Below are 20,613 nucleotides of genomic sequence, written 5' to 3' on the forward strand. Positions count from 1 at the left end.
GAGTTTTACTGTGCGTATTGCTATGTGTTTCTTTATTCTACATTGACTAGAGGTATAGGGGGAGGGTTGAGATCTCACAAAACATGTTTAACCCTGCCGCATTTTTGCGCCTGTCCCAAGTCAGGAGCCTCTGGCCTTTGTCAGTCTTGTATGTTTTTTAAATTTTAGTTTCTTTATATGTTTTGGTGTTTAGTGTGACGTCCATTTTCATTGAACCAGTACACAATTTTATTTAGGGACCAGCTGAGGACCACCTCCGGGTGCGGGATTTTCTCGCTGCGTTGAAGACCCATTGGTGGACGTCGGCTGTTATCTGCTCTTTGGTCGGGTTGTTGTCTATTTGACATATTCCCCATTTCCATTCTCAATTTTATGATACTATTATACACCAGGAACATATAGGGAAACATTCTTCGAATACTAATGTATTTGTCTGTTAAAAAATGTATGAGGAGTAAAACAAAAGTGCTGTCGTGGCAAATTCATGCGGAAAAGTTGATTTAAGGTTTTTTTTTTAATTTGGAATATTAACATTATGTGTCCTGTATCATTATTCACATTCGTCCATTATTCAGAGAGGACAACGAAAATGGGATTTTCCCACTAAATGTCCATTTGCGCTTCATCTATAGATATATTTCCGTCTATTAATGGTATTTACACGAGACTTGTAATGCTGAATTAATTTACACATTAAAGGCAGAAGAACAGCACATTTTTTTTTTTCAAAATTTATTGTGTCGATTGCAGTTTCACTAGGTAATGGCAAAGTACCATTGGGTAAAATCCAAAACGTCATGGTTCAATACCTATCAAATTAACGCAATTCCGATCAATTTTATACACACTTCTTTTTAGTTTTAAACGTTAGGATAATTATGTTTGCCAAAGTAATGCTATGTGGCAGTAATGAACCTGTTTAAAATACACGTACACAGACAAGGCCTTGACTTTGAAGTTATACTGTACACGGGTAGGAAGATGAAATAAGCTTACTGGGTTTCCAACTTGCCTCTTTTGAGTACGATAATTTTCTTTCGATTAAATTAGAAATCTTTGTAATTAAAAAACAACGATTATGATCACGATGATCGAAAATGCAACTAAAGTATATCAACTGAAAAAGTTAAAATTTCGAAAAAATAAATTGATTTATATTCACATCTTTCTACTTTAGTGGTGCCTTAATATCAAATTCAAGAAATTATAGCATTGGTTCTTATATAGAGGGCTTAACTTATTAATATATTAATTCATATCTTAAATTTCTTACATTCCATTTGCGTTGGTCTAATGAGGTTTAATAAGATTCGGTTAGGAAATAGTATTTACTCATATTTTTTGTCCGTTATTTTATTTAAAAGTCATAATATTTCATGTTCCTGGTTTAAACTCCCCTAATTTAGACGAAATTTATGAGTGCTCTATCTTCAATACCATAGTTTGAGGAATATTTTATTTTGGCATCTGAGAGAAGTTCTTTCAGTTTTTAAACGTGTTTTTAAATACAAAAGATAAAAAAAAAATTTGAGTTGAAATGTTTAATTATAAATATCTGAACTCTGTGCTAATCGGTTTTATCTTTTTCATTCTTGTCCATTCATTTTGAAAAGAGCTTACTTGATTTATTCGAAGGATCGGCAAAAATGAAATATATTTTTCAGTGAAATAAATATTAACAATAAACATGAGTTATCTTAAAAAAGGAAACTTTCAAATCTGAATATGTTCACCAGTTTCAATCATTTCTAAATACTATTAGAAGTTTGTTCTAAAGAATATTTATTCTATCTCAAATAAAAAGTCACGAGAACTAAGCATCATACTCTTTTACATCCTCAATAGGTGATCAAATATACTTCTTAGCAGGGAAAAATCTAGAGAGTGATCAAAAGTTAATCATGTTTATTGCCACTAACGTGTTTGTCCTTTTTTTCAAAATGGTTGAGGAGTGAAAAAACGTCCTTTGGCTAATCCATGCGCATTAGTTGTGTCAAGTACATTTTCAAATATTTTTTATTTGGGATTATAACAAAAGTTTTCCTGATTTCATTGTGCAAGTTTGTCATTCGTTCAGAGAGGACAACGACTATTGGATTTTCACGAAACCTACATTTTAGATTCAATAATTGATATATTTCCTTCTACTTAAAAAATGTTTGTGGAAAAACCATGTTTTTTTAATTATTTGTGCTGCTTGTAGTTGAGTAATAGAAAAGTACTAGTTGGAGAGATTTAAAACGTCCCGTTTCAATTCCTAACTAATTAGCTTAATTCAGATCATATTTCTTCACGAATGTTATGTAGTTTTTAATGTTGGAATGGAAATATGTTAAAGCAATATGAGTATTCCGTTCCCCCTAAATGTTATGACGGTCACCTTCTTTGTTAATTTCTATTTTGTCAAAGCGAACTAAGATACGGCTTTCAACAAACATACAAACATTCAAGCTAGTATCAAAGAAGACATTTGTTTATTATAAACTCCTTTAAAGATCCTTTTATTTCTATTTTAAACGTTTTTCAAATCAACATTGGTGAATAAGATTTCTGGTTTTATGCCATTTTATTACTTCATAAAATTTCAGCCGTTATTTGAACAGTGTTATATATAGTATAAATGTGTGTCTGTTTATATTCGCATTTAACATAATCTACCATTTCATTTCCGTTGTAAGAAATTGATTCCTTTTAGAAACCACATACACTATAAGTATTATTTCCGCAATGATCTCTTCAATACACTACATACAATGTGTCGCTCTCAGAAGTGGAACATTATTCACTAATCAATTTCTGATCAGTATATCAATAATAATTACTTCGGTTTATTTTTTGTTTCTTTGAAGAGTTATGTTTGCAAATGTGAACTATATTCGTCATTCAAGTTGTTAAATAAAAATGAAATTATACTGATGTAAAAGGAAATATGTTCTAAATTAACACGTTATCTTTATATAAGTGTGTTGCAAGAGTGTAAATAACTTGAATTAAATATGATTTGATTTTGCCTCTGTTCATGTTGTATTTGAGAAATCTGAAATATTCTAATTTACCCTCAAGTGTTTTATATTTTGTGTATGGCGGAATAAAATATTAGAATCCTGATTCATATTTAAATAACAACCCTGTAGATTTTGTTATCTCTTGTATTCATTCCAAGCAATTATTCAACAAACAACATATAATGTGTCGCATTCGGAAGAGGGGTATCAATCATATATCACATTTCTTATCAGCCTATCAGAATGCTATCTTCGATTTGTTATCCTTTATATGTAATGTTTGTCGATGGACACCTATTTTGGAATTCAATTTCTTGAAAACACGACACATTGGTGTTAAAACAATAATGTCACCAATGACAAGTTATTTATAAACTTTTAAAAAAAAGTTTAGCTACACTACTTCTACTGAAAATAAAGTAAAACAAAATTTCGATTTATCTTTCAAGTTTGTGTTTTCATATTCTTCAACCCTTTGTTTAATCAAGAGCATTACAGTTATGTTGTTCACATTCAACACAGCTACAATATTCGCAAACTTCTGGGAAAGGGGTCAGAATTGAAAGTCACAATTTACCAAGTCTTATCACATGGTCTATTTAAGAAATGCATACAACGCACAAAAGTGATGATTCTGATGGCACAATTGAATAAATAACAGAAATTCACATTTTCCCCGCAAAACAAAGGGAAAATTTGAGGAAGGGGCACTTTGTTACACCCTAATCTTTATCATAATTGTTTGTTTTTCTCCAATCATCAATTCAACATACTTTAAAACAAGAATGCCGTTAATTGGAAATCATTTTGAGCATCTTGTACAAATATATGAGACCTCAAGGTTTGACCCCATTAATCTGAATGGAGGTGTTACAAAACTGTCTCTGAGTAGTACATATACGTGTATCATTAACAAGTTTTGTATACATAAGTGTGTTGATAGAGTATAAATAAGTTTTAATTACTTAATTCAGGTGAACATGGTTACATATCAAATTAGTGTGTTTAAATAATTTTGACGGGTGAGAAATGCACTTCTTGTTAGAGATTTTTAACAACTTAAGAGACCAGATCGTACTTATACTTATACGAAAGCGATTTTCTTGCTATTTAAACAATATGTGTCTGTAACAATATATGTTCGTAAATATTTGTTTATGCATTCTCTCGTACACCACCAGATTCGAATATAAAATTAAATCTTTATCACAAAAATAAATTTGTTTCCTCTCTAAAGTTTTAAAAGTGAGTCAAATTAGTTTGTAGAAGGAGAGCAAATTAAGTCATTTTCATACAAGAAACAAGTGTTAAGTGTTTTTGGAAACAATTTGATCGCGAATAAGCATTCCACCAGGAAAAGTTCAAGTAATCCAAGGTCATTTTTACCCAAAACACAATGATATAATTTTGTTTATTGGATATTGTTAAGCAATATATATCATTAAAGCCATTCCAGTAGCCAATCAATGGCTTCATGCTGAAAGGAACACGGAATCAGCCAATGAAATTTAAAAGCAAAGATAGCATTGACATGCGTATTTATGGACTAGCAATTAACCGCTGCAATTGTGACAAAGACGTTTGAAAGCAAAACATGCAAAATGGTTAAGGGAATAAAACCTCAAAGGAAAAATCAGAACAGATGAAATTGTTTAGATCAACCAACATGTTGCACCTAAGTTTTAACATTCCAGAAAAACAAGTACGATCAACATGTTAACAATGTTATACTGAGTAAAATCATCTAATATCAGATAAAACGAATTATTAGCCATAGAACTGAAGAGAGAATATTTGATCACGCACATGACAGGTTTTGACAGAATAATAATCCAAATATCTTGTAGCTTCACAAAAGTGAATAATATACTTATAGATAATGTCATTCGAAATCGTTACCAACAAACATCAATTAGAAGTAAAATAATAAAAATACCAAACTCCAAGCAAGGAAAATTCAAAACGGAAAGTCCCTAAACAAATGCAAAATCAAAAGCTCAAACACATCAAACGAATGAAAAACAAGACTCTATCTTTACAAGTTTGTTATAATTAAGTATTCTTATATAGGGAGAAGACACGACCTTACTATCTAACAAAAAAAAAAGGTTACTTGTAGTAATTTATCATGAAATCACGAGTGATTTCACAATTGTAGGTGCACTGGTTCAAGTTTCAGGAAAATGTCTATCTCGGTAGTATCAAGCCACACGTTTAAAAGCTAAATCGCAGATGTCATATTTCTATGTTTGATTAAGTATTATTCAAAAGTAAAGAACGAATATCAATCAATTATAGTTTTGTTTAGACTAAAAGCTTTCACATACAGGTAAACTAGTATAAGATAGTAATACTAAGAAAGAAAAAGGTGTAACAGACAGTCCGGCGTTTCCAAAATATAGCTATCAGGTCCAAAACTAATGAAATAAGCGGAATTAACCCAACATTAAATCATTCAGACTAAGGGAATAAATTATTGCAAGCTTTATCAAAGTAGTCTCGTTCTGTCCTGAATATGTTTAAAGACAAAAGGTTTGCAGACCAGTATGACGGACATAAATTTCAGCAACTCGATTTAAAATCCAAAAATTCAGAACGTGCAATTTTAAATATCACATCCTGAACTGAAGCAATTGATCCGAGTAAAACGTGAATAATTTCCTGTACAAAAGGAATCAATGAGGTTATATTTAATTTTAATAAAACAAATTAACTCAGTCTACGGACGGGGTATTTAACTATTATTGAATAACTCAGTAAAACACATTTTTTTATTAAACAAAAACAAGACTAATAAAGACATTGTTACACAGCTTTAATTTAAGTTGCAACGTCTCATGACTTCAAGTGTCGTATAAATGCACTGACAAATCACCAGCTGTCTATAGTTTAGCATGGTCTCAAATAATTCCCTGCCAACAAGTTTCAGTATGCGACACCTGCAATTTTCTCTTAAATCTCTCTGGCATTGTGCTCATGGTCTGCATTTAAAATTCATTTTTAACACTTTAATTCCTGTAAGTTCATAAATTTATTACACTGTTTCATAAACACATTTAAACTCATCTCAGTATTTACTCAGTTACCAGCGAACCATTTCCAAATAAACAATGCCTCAATAGGTAAATGACAAAAATATTTGCTAATAACTCAGTGCAAACCCAACCAAATTATACAATAAACTTGAAGGGTATTTCTTATATAGAAAATATCATAATAAACATTTTCTTAAATACACTGAATGTAGAACAAAATTTGGGCGCGATTTCTCTCTGAATAACACTTTTAAAAACTGCCCATGGTTGAAAGGTCCCTCTTTTCCTTCATACGTCTACGCACCTGAGCTGGGAGTGATTTCCAAAAGACATTCACTGCACCAGCTTACCATTCCATGAAACTTAACCGAGCTATCTGATTCGTCCAAAAAGAGGCATATATTTTGAAGAATGCGTATTGAGAAGTTTGTTATCGCACTAAGATTTATCAATGACAAATTCTCATATGATAAAATGCCCTTTTATCATTGCATTTCACAGTAGTTCAAATAATTAAATAAAAGAATTGCTACTTCACCAAAATGTGTAAATAAAAAATCGGCATACGAATAGAATAATAACTCTAACAAGTATTTTTTAACTAAAAATTAAATAATTAAATAATTTAAATAAATCTATCTATAGCGACCCACAACCGTTAGAATTTTAACGATTATATTTCAAAGTAAGCTTCTAAAATTAGTTTTTTCTGCAACGCCAGTACTTTGCCAGCCCTATTATCATTGCATTTCATATCATTAAATGGATTTATTAAAAACGTGAACATTGCTAGAAAACACAAATTCTACTTCAGCAAAGTACCAGTAGTCTGTAATAAGTCTGTCCTGATGATACTAGTAGTTAAACTTAATGCATAAACATTACAATGGGTCCATTAACGAAAGTCTCTTTACAGAAGTATTATGTCTGCAATTAGGGTATATTTCATGTCACTGCATAAATGCTTGTCGGGCGGGTTCAATGTGTCCTAATAACTGTGAAGCAATGCCAAGAACTGTGTAGGCTATAGAGAGAAAAGCTCTATTATTTTCAATAAAATAGTTTTCTGCTATAACAAGTTGTAAAGTGTGAAGGCAATCCTGACATTGTCTGACATTATGGAGATGATAATGACATAAAATTTTTAGAAAATAAGCATAAACTATAGAGGAAATGCAATAGTGATTATTTTCTACTTCCATTTGTAGCTCATATGGTATTAGCCATGAACTTTTTCGAAATATCATAAAATCTACAAGTATTATTTTCCACATTTGTAATATACTTTTTCTTTTGAATACTTGCAAATCGGGCAATCGGACATGAATATCCGATATATCCATAAAGCGGTGTATTTTTTCGGGAGTACATTTCGATATAGAATATGCGATGATGTGTAAAGCATTACTATATTGTTTAGACTTATAGAAAAACGATGCTAACATCAGCCATCCAGATACAGCGTCATGATGAATATGCTGTAGCAGAGTACAAAGACAAGATTTGTACTGTTTGTATTGGTGTTTATTATTACTTTTTGTATTGTCTAATGATAAAGACCACGCAAATGAGGCACCCATCATTGACATATAGTATACAAAGGATTTGTCACAGGAAACAATTTGATTTATTCCTCTGTTGTATGCATTCCATTTCAATTCACTTTGATCTATTACACCAAAGGACATCAATAATAATAATAAGGAATTCAGTGTTTTTTCAACCGCGCTAGTATGCAAGATATATGGTTCTATGTTAATATTATACATTGATACATGAAAGTTGGATACTTGATCCGAAAATAAGATGCATCGCCATCCGTAACTATGCAGGTTATTAAGTTTTTCTAACAGTATTTCACGAGTGCGTCCCTCTATTTTGTTTTCAAACATGTTGTTCTCTGGTATGAAATAATGTAAACAAACTGAATAATCAACATTGTATATAAGTCTGCTAAAACATCGCATGAAACAATGTATAAGATTTTCAGGTTTTCATATTGATTGTGGTAATTCTTCTGATATCCAGAAAATAATTGTTTTCAAGAAATATGAACATAGTAAATTTTCACATTCGGTGTAGTTTGCTATTACATCTTTCAAAAGAATTTTCAGTAGGGCATAACATATTAATTGAGTGTGCGTAAAAGTATTTATTAGAAATTTTTCACCAACAGAAAAAGAAATTCGCCATTCTATATCCTCTTTTGGCGATCCCTTAACTCCGATTGGTACAAAAAGTACTCCGTGTTTTACAATACTTAGTTTAACATTATAACTTGGCCATGAGTTATTTGATCTTGTTATCCACTGTGATGCTTGTGATACCCATGTTGTACAATGTAAACAAAGGCAATAGTCAAACGTTCCGTCTTTGTCAGATATACATGGTCCATGAAATACATTATCTGTATGATCCATGAACTCTTGTTTATATATTGCGATTGAGAAATAATGTTTTCCATTATATTCCCTAGATAATTTACATAGAGATTTAGGAATAATTTGCTCTACTTTCAACTGAGTGAAACCAACTTTTACGTCATCTGTCTCCATTGACAAATAAATAACATTTGAATTGTAAACTGTTTTAATGTTTTCGTAAACTTCAAAGATTTTATATAAATACATTATATCCAAATCAGTTCCTCTCATCTCAAGTCCTTCTCCAATACTTCCACTTGTGATTTTGGAATAAAATTTGCCGCTTGTCATATTATCCCTGGCAGTATTCATCAGTCTCAAATTTTTCACATGATTCTCCGAACCCACTTTGTTCTGACACATGTAACGATACAGTCCTAATATAGTTTTTGTTTCTGTGTCTGAAATAAACATGAAATTCCTTTATTCACCATCTTGAGATTAACATAGAACTACTATTGCAATTTAGCTTCAATGAGTTGTTGCGATGTCAATTGATCTTAATAATGGATCAGCTTTTGTTATGATGCTATTGATTGTTATAACAAATTGCTTCTAACCATTTCAAAAGAGAGGAAGAAGATATCAAAGGGATAGTCAAACTCACAAGTCGAATGTAAAGTGACGACGCCAAGGAAGAAAAAAAACACTTGAAAAGCGATCAAAAGACAATACAAAGTACGACATAGACGCTTAATCCGGAACAACACGAATCATGCACCAAAAAGATCATTTTTTGGGATCTCAGCTAGGTGCTCAGGTAGGGTAGGTAGATTTTGCCGGCACCCGTTAAACCATTTTAAAGTTGACTTTATTAATTTCACAAAATCTATTTTATTTTATAATGCAGCATCAATATATATTTCCCTGTGCTTTCTACATTGATTTATAACCTTTGTTTTGAAAGTAAAGTTTAACGTGCAAATTTTTGTAATGGTTGATTCATTTTTACTTTCAACGTACGTGAAATAGAAACGCGACAACACATGGCAATTAATTTATATATATGTTTCAGATTGTATATGAGTTGAAAATTCTTTTAATATTACGCACCTGCCATTTTGTTTGAGCTGTTCATATGGGTATTTCCTTCAATGTTTAAATCTATTTTCGTTTCTATTTTTAATCAAATATAAAAACAAAAATTGTATTTCCTAATAAATGTGTCAACGTGGGCAATAAGCGAAAATAAATTATAACATAGTAATTAAAAGGACAAACGTATACACATTCATGAACATTAAAGGTGAAGATAACAAAACAATGTTAGAGCAAAACAATGTTAGAGGAAAGCCAGCTGGGTATAAGAAAGACAACTCCACAGTAAATAGTGTCGACAAATTGTGTCATTTAGGTAAAGGGTAGGGCGATTATTATTTGGGAAGCTTGATCATATTAAAATCTACTTTCACTTTTGTACACATTAACTTCCTGAATGCTTTACATCCTGTTTTTTTGCAAAGTTATTTTAAATAGTTCTTGTTTTTTAACATTTCAGAATATTCATTTGAAAAATTCACCTCCCTTAATTCTTACTTCAGAACTTAAGTATAGATGTCAAGTATACTGGGATATTTGCATAAGGTGTTGTAAAGCTTTTGTCATTTTTTGTTTAAATCCCATTTCATAAAGTTTGAAAATTACAAAGTGTTCTTTTTGGATATTTGATAAATATATGCTATCAAGTAATGATTCTTTGATGACATTCTAACGAACTAGTTCTTGCTAATATTCAAATTACAGACAGAGTGTTTTACATCATAAAATATATTCTAGTTTACTTCAAGAGTTAAAACTTAATTTATGACAAAACACAATATTAACTACAGAAAGAAGGAGTTGGGGTAAGTGGGAGTATTCTCCTCTCTGCTTATTTCCTTCTTACCTTAATCTTCTCCTTTTTCCTTGCCCTATTATCTTCTCTCCAATAAAAAAAAAAGCAAACATATCATTCTATGAAACAGTCAAAATTATGTTTTGTTCATTTTTGAAAAAAATAATATAAATTAAAAAATGTTTTGGCTCATTTACAATACGTCTTCTCTTGGTCCTTTTACATGTAAAAACAACTTGGTTTTTTTTTTTTTATAAATGCTGATGTTTGATCATTTTGCATTCCGTTTTGTCTTTTTAAATCATATTTGAAAAAAAATCTATTTTTTCCCTCATTTCTCCTTTTGTCGCCTTTTTCACTATAAAATGTTTAAAGCTTAAATTGGATATTTTCATTATCTTTGATAACCATTGTAAATGGGTTTTTAATTTGATTTGTTAAACTGTTTAGAGTTTTGGTTATTATTGTGGTGAAATAGCTAGAAGGGGAGAAGTTTAAAATAAAAGCAATGATTAAAAAAAAAAAATGCAGGTTAGAACGAATATACCGTTAAGGTGTCTAGGAAGGTCATGGTTTTCTATCAAATTCCATTGAAAACAACCGAAATATTATACATTATAATACTGCTCAGTAAGCATTTCCTTTATAAAATTATAGACGAATAAACTTTTATTAACGGTTAATTGCTAAAACAAACACTACTATTGACTGGTATGAACTCACAAGAAAGCTATTAAACCAAGAGTTCCAAATAGTGAAGTTGAAAACATCCCGGTTCTTTGTGGGGTTTGTGTTGCTCAGTCTAGTTTTCTATGTTGTGTTTTGTAGCTGTTGTTTGTCATTTGATCTTTTTTTTAATCTTTTTTACCATGGCGTTATGCGTTTGGATGTGCCTTTCACTTATCTTCAACTGGAAGCAAACATTTTTCCCTCATTAAAAGATTATTTATCGGTTAAGAGTTTCAAAAATATTTACTGAGTATGAACTCTTTACTGAAAGCAAAGATTTAACCGCACCTTCCGAATAATTAAACATTTGTTTAATTACTGCCTATTCGGAAATCGGCATTTACTGTTTCATCAAAAACATGAATCGGGAATAAAAATATCTACGAATACGATCTGTTTGAAGTTAGATGTTTCATTGTGCTGACAAAGCTATATATAATCTTACCAGAGAAATATTAGTATACACATGTCTCTGGTAAATTGGAGCAATGCAAACCAGCTTGTTTACAAGTTATAATGTGAGGTGGGAGCAGGAGGATTTTTCAGGATTGATTAATAATTTTTCATCTGTTGTTACTGTACGCATGTTTATTTCTTCCGCACGAAACTGTAATATATCTTTTGGTCACAATTAATCTTGCATCGTCAAAATCACTCTTTATTCTCAACTCTTACAAGGCCAAATTATTTTTTTTTTATATCTCAGCTCTATACTTAAAACTTGATTTTTTGCAAAAAGATACCAATAGATCGGTTTTATGTCTTTCATGTCCGTAAGTTATGCATTATGCTGCCATTTCTTAAAAAGTCAAGGTCACTGAAAATATTGAACTGTAGCACCTGAATGACATGCATATTATATCTTTCACTTTTATCATGTGTGTGATGTATCATGTACTTTGTTATTTTGTTAAGTTCATGTAAAATTATGCAATCGACCCCATTTGGGAATAACTATGTATTGATTTTAATAAAGCCTATAATCAAAACTAAAATAATTCTTGAAAACGAAAATATTCAATCATAGACATTATATTACATATAATAGTATTATTTGTCTCTGATTCCACATCCCTGAAATTATATCCATGTTTCCCCATAGAATATAAATCACCAATAACCATGTTTGTCTTCAGTGCCTGATGTCAGTGATTAAACTGATGTTTAAAAAAGTTAATGCTTTCGTTTTCTCGTTTGAATTGTTTCACATCTGCCATTTCAGGGCCTTTTACAGCTTACTATGCGGTATAGGTTTTGCTCATCGTTGAAGACCATATACGATGACCTATAGTTGTTGATTTCTACATCATTCGGTTTCTAGTGCCGAGTTGTTTCATGTCATTCATACCACATCTTTCTATCTTTATATTAAAGTGAAAATGAAAGTTGCTGTTTGTCAGTTGAGCACTTGGCATTGGATGGTAAAGACTTTTCGGCCCTAGTCATAATATCATATATATGTATCTATAAAGAATGGTATGCCGCAGATTCAAACGTTCAGTAACAGTTTTATATGATATATAGTATATTGATGTCATTATTTGTGAAAAATTTAATTACAGTTGATTAATATTAAACTTTGTTAATCTGTTTAAAATTCTCTTCCTCGATACCCTCGTGATTCAAGATTTTTTGGCGAGCTTTTGATGGCATTTTGAAGTGTCAAGTATGCTAATTCAATTAATGTCAAACTACACATATTTTTTTAACCCAATATGGCATTTGCTTTAGAATTGAAAGCCTATATAGATAGTTCAAACATTTTGCGGGACGGAAATTTTTTATAAATTCAAAAGACGTAATTTGCTACGCATTCCACTTACTAACATTTTGAACTTAAATATAAAATGTAAAATTGTTTGTGTACCAAACAGCTTTATAGAAACATGCATCTATATACGATATATTACTCTGCCCTTGTGAAAGACATACATTAAAGTTAAAAGGCTTATTTAAATTTTAAACTGTTATATGTATCAATTAAATTTACATTTTAAATCGTGTTCTTTTCAGATTATCATTTGAAAAAAGTAATAAACATCGTAGAGAAATGAATATACATCAAAGATGTAAATTTCCACTAGCTTGCGTTTTTTGCATATAATTAACCGTTAACGTCACACAAGGATGAAGGCGCCATTCAAGTTTGAAACTTGTGTAAAATTTGGCGGTTTAAATCTGACAGCGTAATTTATTTTGAAAATGACATCTGTTTGCCATATTAAGTTTGTATAAAGTAAATGTAATTAAAAATGTATTTATAACAGACATTTCACAAGTTATAAAGGGATAACTGAAGTGAACAGTTATGAAATATTTCTTTATGCTGGTACTTAACTTTACAAGAGGCTTTAACATTAGGTAATTTATATTGTCATCACAGATTTTTGAACTTTCGACATCACCTAAAATTGTATTGAGAGAAGTCATGGGTTCTTTTTATGATGTGGTTACACAAAAGCCTTAAATATTGGCTTGTTTATTCTCCAGATACGGATCCAGGATGTTTGAAAGAGGGGTGTAATTCCCATCAATTTGAGATTTCCTGCTGAATTGATTTTGGACGATTTCATGTTAAAAAGAATTTTCAATCAAAGGGGGAAGGGGGATTTCGCCCTCTACCCCCTTGTATCCGCCACTGCTCTCCTCTATAAAACCAACAGCAAATAATACTATACCCACAGTGAGAATGACACATCAAAGTATACATGTAGCAGGACAACCCTACGGATTCAGCTTACGCTTAAAAATGAAACACAGCGTGTTGTGGTGCAATAGTCCTGATATTGCTCTGACGTCTGATGGCCTTTTAAGGACTTGGCCATCAGCAAGTCTCAAAACGACCGTTATCCCGGACTTTAGCATGTTTAGTGTAAACAGACTTTTGTCCTTGTTTCTGTAGTAATACATACAACAACTTACATACCAGCAGGCATGTTATATGTGAAAATACGAAAATATATATAATATTTTATCAGTTGAAAATAGGCTTGAAACTAGCTTTCAGTAAAGTGAAAGTGGCGTTAAACACCAATTAATAAATCAATCAATATTACACTTCATGTCGGTTTTGGACCTTGCCATGTATTATGAGACATGAAATATTACATCACCTCTGTGGAATATGAATGAAAAATATATCAAACATATCTATAATACTACTGTAAATTCAGAAATTATATCGATGTTTTTATTATTGCGAAAAATGCGAATGGGTTATAATCGCAATAATTTGAACTCGCATTTTGAAATTTTTTATATGAATTAAACAGAATTTTCTCAATATCATAAAAATTAAAATCGCATTTTAGTCTAAAATGACAAAATCGCAATAATAAATGCACGCAATAATTTCTGAATTTACAGTTAATGAGGAGAGCTGTATTTGTGTGCCTCAAGTTCTCCAAAAATCAAACTAAATTAATCAGTATATACTTATATGTTTCACGAGGCCACTATATTGTAGTTTCCTAAATTTTGCTTACTTAATTGAAATTATCTTGGGGACAGTTTTTGAAAAAAAACGTGATTTCCTAGTTTCCTTCCTGTGCTCAGAGTTCGGATGTGGTTATGCTTCCGTTTCTCTTTTAAAACTAATATCTAACACTTGACAATGCGAATTTTGAAATGAACATACATGTTAAAAATCTATTCAAATTATGTTCTTTTAATTTCTTAATGTATAACCATTACATCAAACTACTAGTATGGTATTTTTCATTAAATCGCGTTTTATAAGGGTATGGGTAAGGGTCCTTCTTATTTCTTTATTCTTATTTTTTTATATCATTTCTCTGTTTGTTTTTTTTTCATTTTAATCATTATTCTCTATTCTTTATATATTAGCATCTCAGTATTCCATATTCTTTTTTTTCAGCCTATTTATCCCTTTTTTTTTGGGGGGGGGGGGGGTCACTTTTGCCCATTATTCTCTATTCTGTAAACTCCAAACAGACCCTTCTATATGGCAGTAATAGCCAAAAACAGGGAAATACACGAATACATTTAATTAATATAAAGTTTACGATAAAACATATCATTTAATATAAATCACTACCAAAGAATATATTAAAGTATTTGAAATATGTTTGTTAATGCAGAGTAATAATGTTATAACTGTCAACCGAATTGACAGAACCATCGAAAGCACATGATTTCATTAAAACATTCAAAATAATTCAATTCCATTTTTTTTCCGTATGTTTTCTTAAAAAAGTCTACAATACTTTCTGTAATTGTAGTAAGAAAAGTAGTTAAAATGCCAAAACATAAGTTATTGAAAACTTACCAGAAGCCGATATGAAGCGATCTCTAACAGTGTAATTAGTGTAACTCATACTTCAAAGAGACTTTCAGACGTTCACATGGGGTCTTAAACTGATATGTGGTAATCATACGATCCTTTAACATCCAATACATTGTGCTGATTAAGATCTTTAGTGTAGTATAACTTCTGATATCATCTTAAAGAACTTCCGTTATAAACGTATAGATGTGTACTTTATGAAAGTATAAACGCACTGTTAATACGATTTTTTTCTTGTGTAATTTGTATTACAATAAAAACAAATGATTGTTTTGAACTTAGGCCTATAATTCAATTTGCATACATATTTACGTATAGTAATGCTGCTTTAAGATCTACATAAATGAACAACTTGTTTATCAAGGTGCTCGAGTATTCCTTTCATTTTTTTTAAAAGGCTTCAACTGAATGAACATATCAACAGTTTCTTGCTTTTATTTGTACATGTGTGTGAAGGAAATTTACATGCTGTTCCCTTTTTCCTATTGTGTTTTTCTATGTTTCCGTTGACTTGTTCGTCATGTTTTAGACAACTTACAGCTTACATTACTTTGTTTTTCTTTTTGTGGACATCTTGATATCTTTTCGGTTATATGTAGTTGGGTTGTTGTCGCAATAACGTTTAGCTCACATCTTTTTTATTCATATACAAAAAACAAATAAAACTTAATTGATGCACCATTGCAGACTGTTTTGAAGAAAAAAAACATTGAAATAGGCATTGTTGAAATAATGACAATAAACGAAGCACATTTTATCACAACGTGAACAAGTAAATAAATATACCTGCGGGTCAATGAAAGGATATATTAAAGAAAAAAGTCAAACACCAAGATGACTTAAGGAAAGAAGACAAAGAGCAGTCTGCAAGACAATACATGAAAAAGTACCACGAACTTAGTGGGTTGTGTAAATACAGAAAGGAAATAACACTTTATTAATGTTGTGCTTCCGGAGCTTTTCTAGATCTACTTTTATCAGGAATGCTCAGACCCAAACATTTGAAAACCAAATTTACTTTGAAATCAAGAATGTATAAGACATAAAACGCAAATAGATGTAGGGTGTTGAGATCTCAAAAAACATGTTTAACCCCGCCGCATTTTTCCGCCTGTCCCAAGTCAGGAGCCTCTGGCCTTTGTTAGTCTTGTATCATTTTTAATTTTAGTTTCTTGTGAATAATTTGGAGTTTAGTATGACGTCCATTATCACTGAACTAGAATACATATTTGTTTAGGGGCCAGCTGAAGGACGCCTCCGGGTGCGGGAGTTTCTCGCTGCATTGGAGACCCATTGGTGGCCTTAGGCTGTTGTCTGCTCTATGGTCGGGTTGTTGTCTCCTTGACACATTCCCCATTTCCATTCTCAATTTTAATTTTTCGTATGTATGACACATAGCTTAATCCCTTTAAGGTCAACATTGCCTTAGTCAGTACAAAAGTGATACAAAGGCGTCAACATTTCTTTAATTAATAAAAGCCGTCATGAAACTCTTGTTCATTTTCATAAGTCATAACTGGTAATGAGGGGATATGTTAAAGTCACCTTAGTTAGAACACACTGTATCATTGCATTATTCAGTAATAAAAGAAAAACTATTATACCATAGTAAAATACTATTAATTTCATGCGGAAAATTCTGAAAAAAAACGAACAACAACTCTGAAAAGTGTGTATCTTCCTTTTAAATAGGTTTCAACTGAACGCAGATATTTCACATCAAATCTCATCTCAGATCTTATTATAATATATCATGCAGAGTTATTTCAACTAACCGTTTGAAGTCTTGTCGGTTGGGTTCAGTGTCTTCTATATTCGATAATTCCATTTGTAAATCTTTGAGGCAATCCTCACTTTTTCCGATATTATTTAGACGATAATTACAAAGAAAATTTAGGAAATGTGCATACGGTAAAGACCGGAAATAATAAGAATCATTTTTTAATGCTTCTTCCATTTGTAGCTCATCTAGTATAAGATTAGAGATGATTTCAAATTTCATATCATTAACAAGCACTATTTTTAATAATTGAACAATTGTTTTCTTCTCGAATGCTTTCAGTTTGAGCGATCGGAGATGAATATCCGACATATCCACGAAGCGGTATAGTTTTTCGGGAGTACATGACGATGTTTAATGCTTTACTGTATTGTTTTGTCTTATAGAAAAACGAAGCTATCATCAACCACCAAGATACAGCGTCATGATAAATATTTAGGAGCAGAGTACAAAGACAGAATTTGTACTGTTTGTATTGGCGTTAATTATTTCTTTTTATATTGTTCAATGGTATACACTGAGCACGCGATGTACACTTCATAGACATGTAGTATGTACATATGGCCTTTATTCAGGATGCGTTACATGAAACTATCTGTTGTATTCCTCTACTGTATGTAATCCTGTCACTGTCAACTCTGAAATAATCAGGGGTACCATCTAACGTAAACAAAAAAAAAAAGGGAATTCACTATTTTTGCAGCCTCGTTCAAGCGCAATGTAATCGGTTCAATGGGAGCATTCAACATTGATACATGGAAATTAGATACTTGATCTGAAAATAATATGCACCTCCAACCGTATCTTTGCAATGTGTTTAGTTTATTCAGGAGTACGTCACGAGCACCTCCCTCTACTTAAATTTGTTTTCAAACATGTTATTATCTGGAATGAAGTAATGCAAACACACTGAATACTCTACACAATGAATCAGTCTGCTTAAACATCTCATAAAACAAGGTATAAGATTGTCAGGTTCCCAAACGGATAGTGGTAGTTCCTCTGATATCCAGAAAATAATTGTTTTCAAGAAATATGAACAGAGCAAATCTTTGCAGTCGGTGTAAGTAGCTATTACATCTTTTAAAAGAATTTTCAGGAGAACAAAGCATAATAATTGAGTGTGCGTAAATGAATTGATAAGAAATTTTTCAGCAACAGAAAAAGATATTCGCCATTCCAGATTCTTTTGGCGACCCCTTCACTCCAATTGGTACAAAAAGTACTCCGTGTTTTATAATACTTTGTTTGACATAAAAAGTCGGTCATAAGTTTCTTGGTCTTGTTATCCATTGTGCAGCAGGTGATATCCATGTTTTACAATGTAAACAAAGGGCGTAGTCGAAATATCCGTTTTCGACTGATATACATGGTCCATGAATAGCACCATATGTATCGGTCAGGAGATGTTTCTTACATAATGCGCTCGAGACATATTGTTTTTCATTAAGTTCCTCACAGTATTTAGATACAAATTCACTATTACTTCTTTCTACTATCAACTGAATGAAACCCGGTTTTACATCGCCTGTTTCCATTCTACAAATCGTTATATTCGGATTTAATCGGGGTAATTCATCTTCAAAAACTCCGATTGGTTTTGTTACATTCATTATATCTAAATCACTTCCTCTCATCTCAAGCCCTTCACCAACACTCCCACTTGTGATATGGATATAAAGCTCGTTCCCATTAGCATTGTCCCTGATAGAATGCATCAGTCTGATCGTTTTGCTTGATGCTTTGTTCCGACTATATTCTGACACAAGTAACGATATAAAGCAATTGATGTGTTTTGTGAAACTGAATCTATCATAAATAAAAATAAAATGGAAAATAAACAAACTATAAAAACAGTGGAATAAAACTACAGTAATTAAGTAAATTGAAAATCTAAAATCTCATGTATTCAAAATAAAACTGTTTGCTTAAAAAAATCACAATATAAGGTCTGCCTACTTTCCTGTGGAAAAACTTTTTGATTGAGTTTTGATTATTCGAAGACATCGAAAAGATTTTTGATACATGATATCGAACAATGAATACGCAGTTTACCCTGTGTAACCATAGACTTATTTCCTGTAAAGGTTATCTCTCCGAACGCTGCTTGCTCGTAATATCCTCGGTATGTTTTGTTGAATTTTGTCCGACGCGATACGAAGACTTCATATGCGATTTATTCCGCTTCTGTTTTTGACATAGTCATATATACATGTTACTCATGAGCTGTAAGCTATAAAACTTATATTTTTTGGATTTGATTTCCTTGGTCCACAAAAAGAAATTTGAGGTCAAGGTCAAAGGTCAAGGTCCTGATCTATTTCTGAAATTTTGATTGTGTTCGCTTTCCCTCACAAACCGTAATAAATAATGACAAAATTTCACCAAATTATTCGTTGAGACATTTTAACATCATAAAACCATAGGACTTTTTGGATAAGGTTTGGAGACTTCTTACCTTAAATGATATCAACCAGAAGTGATAATGAGTCAACCGGAAGTAGTAATTTTTGTACTTCTTTCATGGAAAAGTACCTAGATACCATATATTTTTTAATCGGCATGCATAAACCCGTCATTTGAGACTGGAAATGACCTTCTGTAAACAATGGTAAACCGAAAGACGCAAATTATCCCTCTTATCTCTGGCAATAGTATATCGAAACCATATATATTTAGAATCAGTGTGAAAAAAGCTATGTTATGATACCAAAAGTGTCCTCAACCGGAAGTAGCAAATTACCTCCCTTATTTCAGGCAAAAGTACACAGAAATCATATATGTTTGGAATCCTAATGAAGAATCCTATAATGTGACACCAGTAGTTACTTTGGAAGTGACTTCTTATCAATGATTTAGAAATTCAACAGTGGAAAGACCTTCAATTATTCTCTGAACAATCGGTTTTTATCTTGTTTTTACTTTCGTGGTCATCTTCTTTCATACGACTTAACGTGTACAAAGGTAATGTTTTTTTTCTCCAATCTGACAAACAAAGACCAAAAAGGATCATAGTTTTCGCGTTTTTTTTTTTTAATTTCAAAGAGGAAAATATATGGATGAATGTCCGTTCTTATCCTTATTCTTAATCATATCTGAACTTTCGCTTTGAAAGAAAACAAATGTTAGGGGGTGTATGCTTCTTTCATTTTTTATTTTTTTTTTCTGTTTATGTACACCAAAATAACGATAATAGATATCAACAAATATCAATAAAGTCATTACATTTAAAACGCGTTTAAAAATTTATTTCCAATTCACTTTACCTGCCAACTTGATCTGTCGAGGATTGTATTTCAGTTGAATCTATTTTTGTTTCTATTTTCATTTAAACCACCTACACATCTTTTAAAGTAATATTTGCCCATGAATGACTTATAATATGACTTTCGATACATTTATTTTTATGGACACGCTTCAAAATATACAAACTTTTTAAATCTCTTTACAAAATATAAACATGCTTTTTAAATATAGTTATGTGTATCTAAGATCGAATTT

At 31.4% G+C, this 20,613-nt stretch overlaps 1 protein-coding gene across 1 annotated transcript; it reads right to left on the reverse strand.

Moving 5' to 3' along the window:
* Window positions 1–5,762: 5,762 nt before the first annotated feature.
* On the reverse strand, window positions 5,763–9,554 carry LOC127716192 (uncharacterized). Its single transcript, XM_052222318.1, has 2 exons — window positions 9,517–9,554; window positions 5,763–8,864 (listed from the first exon to the last, which is right to left on the reverse strand). Exon 2 carries the CDS (start codon window positions 8,005–8,007, stop codon window positions 6,991–6,993), a length of 1,017 nt encoding a protein of 338 aa, XP_052078278.1. The 5' UTR covers window positions 8,008–8,864; window positions 9,517–9,554; the 3' UTR covers window positions 5,763–6,990.
* Between the last annotated feature and the right edge of the window lie 11,059 nt (window positions 9,555–20,613).

The sequence above is a fragment of the Mytilus californianus genome, unplaced genomic scaffold, assembly GCF_021869535.1.
Source record: "Mytilus californianus isolate M0D057914Y unplaced genomic scaffold, xbMytCali1.0.p SCAF_9, whole genome shotgun sequence".
Lineage (NCBI taxonomy): Eukaryota > Metazoa > Mollusca > Bivalvia > Mytilida > Mytilidae > Mytilus > Mytilus californianus.